At 35.2% G+C, this 4656-nt stretch overlaps 1 protein-coding gene across 1 annotated transcript; it reads right to left on the bottom strand.

Moving 5' to 3' along the window:
* Positions 1-1638: 1638 nt before the first annotated feature.
* Positions 1639-3460, bottom strand: LOC106457548 (cyclin-dependent kinase 5 activator 1-like). Its single transcript, XM_013916979.2, has one exon. The coding sequence runs from the start codon at positions 3166-3168 to the stop codon at positions 2197-2199; it is 972 nt and encodes a 323-aa protein (XP_013772433.1). The 5' UTR covers positions 3169-3460; the 3' UTR covers positions 1639-2196.
* Between the last annotated feature and the right edge of the window lie 1196 nt (positions 3461-4656).

Genomic DNA, 4656 nt, shown 5'->3' with positions numbered 1-4656 from the left:
TTTTGGCGCACAATTATACAATGGACTATCTGCATTCTATCCACTGTAGTGATTCGAACCCCGAATTTTAGCATTATAAATCAGTGAACTTACCGCTGACCCATATTTTCTATATTGAAACAAACATCAAGTACTTAAACATTTATAAAATAGGGATGGATCTTGACCTGATTATTTGCAACAGATTGTTTATCATATAGCATTCGCGTGTTTCTATTACTCATATATTATACTTTCTATCGATTTAAGATAAAGTTAAGCCTAGAATATCGTTTATTTGTAATATGATGCGGATTTGTCTATCGTATAAAATAAAAGTGAAAATAGTGAAACAAAGGAATAAATATTTTTTGACGTGGAATTAATCACGGCTTTTTATTTTCTATGTTGATATTTTTATTTCATTATTCATTAGCTCTGATTGTGGTTTACTTCATATAGCGTTTTTTCGGTGGAACGTGACGACTTTTTCTTTGAGTAAATTCTTAAATATGAATGTAACCAGTAAATTTCAAGATATGGATATGAAAAAAGCATATTCTTAAAAATGTTAATGAGGAATTTTCTAGGGCTTTTTTTTATAGCACTCCAATGCATTTAACTTATCTTGGTATTTAATCTCACAGGTGTAACTATTGGATTAAAAGTAATTTTGTTTTGGAGCAGAAAGCTTTGAGTGTATAACACAACTACATATATATTATATATGGCACTCACTGCTTTGAGATACTATTACAAATGTAGATATATAAATATTTGTTCGATAGAAGATTCTTTGGATATTTGGTGTTCCAAACTTTTGTGAGCATTTGGTTTATCGTTAAACGAAATATTACATGATAATATAGTTTCCATGTCAAGCTTACTGGAGCTCCGATAAACGATATTTGAGTCTTCTTTTGTTCATGGTACCTTTTTAAGTTCAAAAAACAACAAAATATTCACAGAAAATAAGACGCTTCAGTTCTGCTCGAATAATAAAATAAAATTTTGCAACACAAGAACAAACAAATTCGTCACAATATAATTGTACCTATCTTGGTTAACAATAAGTTATTTAGGAAACTTTTAACAAACGCTTGCGCAGTTTCATCTTGAAAACAGATGTATTTATTTTTTTATTGCAAAAATTAGGCCTAATTTGCTAGAAGAATTTAGGGTTGGCGGTGTTTGTAAAAACTTGAAAACACCTTTGTTATGTCCAACTCCTCCTTAATCGTTTGTTGGATGTGTTTAATAAGAAACATTAAAAGCTTTAGGGAACATTTTTATACACCTTGTTTACAAGTAACTTCTAGAACAAGTTTTTGAGAACACGTATTATTATTTTATCTTTGACTGGGTATGTCCACCAAAGACCAGTGATCTTATATTATCTGGAATGACATGTTATTCTTCGATATTACACATTAAATAAGTTAATGTTGATATGTATATATAACAGAAAACTCATGCCTGGTTTATATCATAACTTACCCTATGCTACAAACATTTTCAATGTCACTTGACTTTGAAATAAATTACGCTTTCTGTTACTAACATTTGGCTTTGAGGTTTAACGAGCATACAAACCAAAAATAACAAGTGAAAAAAAAAAACATTGCAAGTTTATGATTTCTTTGAAAATAAATTCTAAACTTGGCTTTTATTATCCAATATATAACTAGATAAATATATGTAAGATAAAACTTTAGACATACTGTTATTATAATTATATAATTATTTGAAATTTTGTTATTTCATAACACTTTATATAACATAACAGTTTCAGTTTCGAATGAACTACAAAACATTGAAAACAGATCGAGTTTTCTGTATTTTACGCGTTTTATTCGGATTAATGTCTAATGCTGTAAACTTATATTTATCACAGTGCAAACCACAGGACTAAGTAGGTTACCTTGTGTAGATTAATTCCACACTAACGTTGAGACTGGCAGGGAAGTGGGTCTTTAATTGCTATAAGCGGCTAACCTTAAATAACAAGCAGGGGTGATCTAAAGCGAAATTACGTCATCCGGGAGTTTAACAGAGCTCTAGTTTGGACAGTGATCCTTCAGTAAAAAGTTAGTCTGTCTGAGATAATCTCTGATCCTGGTGGGTAATCTGTCCAGAAAGTCTCTTCTTCTTCTGGGTTAGAGATTTATTTGAATGGTAGATACTTTTGAGTTTAAGTCATCTAATAAGCAATCATTGTTAGCCAGACGCCGGACAGCAAGCCTTTAGTTCGGTGAACACCTCAGTGAAGAAGCTGGGCTCGCAATTGATACGCAACATCTTACCACTGAGCAGATTGATGATCAGAAGACAACGATCCCAGAATGTCTCCTTCGTCTCTTCCACTAGAAAGGGCTTCAGTGGATAGGAAATCTCATTCCCCATGTAGGAATAGGAAAGATACAAACAGGTCAGCACGATAGCCTGTAATTCTTGCTCACTGTCTATGTCATCAGTTACCAGTTCTCTGATCAGCATATAAAGGAAGACCACGTTAGCGGGATTGATAAAGGCGATATCCTGCCAGCCTTGGAGTAGCAGCGATCGGTCTACTGTCCGAAGCCACATAACAGCATCTCCAGCCTGAAAGTCCTTCACCTTCCGACATTTCTTGAACAAAAACTCTCCCAACGATCTCAGGAGCTCTGAGGTAGAAGCCTGGATCACTGTCTTCTTGTGTGCGCCTTGAGTCGGGAGTGGCCTACTCGTTACACTTGGTTCGTTAACCGTTAGAGCTCCTGGAGGAGCTGGGCGGACCAGGTTATGTCCAGATAACACGGGTGGTTTTGGGGGTAAAGGAGGTGGAACGACCTTCTGGAAATTGTTGTTATTCTTGTTAGCAACATCAACTGATCCGATGTTACTGTTTTTCAAGTTGTAACATGACAACGACTTCTGAATGTTCTTATTGTTGTTTACCAAAGAGTCTATGTTATCTAGTGGGTGGCGAGAGGTCGTGCTTTTGTTCTTGTCATTTTTTTTCTTACCTGGTACGCTAATGTGTTTCCACGTGAGAGCGTTGATGAACAGAGAATGCTTCTTGAAATGACCGTTGGTTTTTTCCATACATTTCTCCTTATTTTTAGCGTTATGCATCTGTTCATAGTTAGGAGTGTACTCTCCATAAGTAGGCTTCGGGCCTCGGGGGGAGATGCTGAGCACGGTTCCCATTTTCGAAGACAATCACCGCAGAATGCAAAGGAATTTAAACCCACGCTGGTGAAAAACACTAGACGATGGGCCTACTATTCCTTGTACGTGAAAGCTTCTTTGGCAAGTGGAAGTAGCAGAGTTGAGGTCGATTTCTTGGTAGGCTGAGGATTAATGTCATCCATGGATAGACACTTAAACCTGGATTTTATAATCCCCTAGCTTTCATGAAATCTTGATCAGGTAGGTAGGTTCTACCTGTTCAGTGTAGGCGTCTTCCTGCTACTTCCACTAACTGGCAGGCTGTCTGGCCAAAGATATCCTTGGCAATAAACGACTGTTATGTGTCGATCGAAATTGGATTTACATGTAATGGTTGCCAAGGCAACTAAATACGAGACTGCGCACGAAATCTATTCTCCTTAGGTGATGTCACCATATTTGGGTGGCGTATTTTATTCCTTGGTCACGAGGCAACGTTCGTATTAATGATAAATTTTCAGCATGAATAATATAAAGAATAATGGAGGACAACAATGACAAAACTAAACATATTTCATATATTCACATTTTATTACTTTATCTAATATTGCATACATGAGTTACTGACTATATATATATATATATATGTAACACATAAATAGATTAAAATAGATCCAATACTTGCTAAACAATGTTAGAAGTATTAAAATGCTATGATAAAATACATTAGATAATTTACACAAAAATAAACGATTATTTTTCCGTCAATTTATGCTCCCCAGTGGCACAGCGGTATGTCTGCTGACTTACAACGCTAGAAACCGGGTTTCGATACCCGTGGTGGGCAGAGCACAGATAGCACATTGTGTAGCTTTGTGCTTAACTTCAGGCAAACAAACAAACCGTCAATTTATATTTTACTTTGGGTTAAACACTTTGTGACAAAGTAATCTAATATTTCAGTGTGTCTTTATGACCAATTTCAAATTTCGTGCAATGCTTATTTCACTTTGTACGTTTAATATGCAAAGTAGAACTAGCGGAGGGAGGTAGAAAAGAAAGCCTTGTGTCAAAGTTGTTGAAACAGACTCGATCAATCGAGCAGTTCAGATTGCAGATCTTGATCCACTGGGAGTGTAGGTGATCCATGATAGTTGAGAAATTAAAAACAAGAACAAAATTAATTGAATGAATTTAAATATCCAAATATGCCTTCCTTAACTCTTGTGTATCAAGAAAAACATTATGTTCTGAAAAGAAGATTAAACCTTTCTTACTTATAAATGTAGACAAAAAATTTTTATTAGGAAAATCAAACCAGGAAGGGGAGAAGTCTTCTTATAGGCACTAAAGTAAAAAATAGCTTAGTTATGAACGAAAAAATGGGAAGGATTTTCATAAAGCGATAAGGTGTTACAGTTATGCTGTATAAGAGAGTATTCTAGAAAATAAATGTATATATTTTATCTCTTGTCATTACGTGTTACACTTATTTGAAGGGCCCGGCATGGCCAGGTGGTTAAGGCG

Source organism: Limulus polyphemus, unplaced genomic scaffold, assembly GCF_000517525.1.
Source record: "Limulus polyphemus unplaced genomic scaffold, Limulus_polyphemus-2.1.2 Scaffold344, whole genome shotgun sequence".
Lineage (NCBI taxonomy): Eukaryota > Metazoa > Arthropoda > Merostomata > Xiphosura > Limulidae > Limulus > Limulus polyphemus.
Note: the sequence above shows the minus strand (reverse complement) of the source record. Positions and strands in the feature narration are given on the sequence as shown.

Coding starts and splice junctions, on each gene's coding strand:
- LOC106457548 (XM_013916979.2), bottom strand. CDS start 3,168: ATGGGAACCGTGCTCAGCATCTCCCCCCGAGGCCCGAAGCCTACTTAT.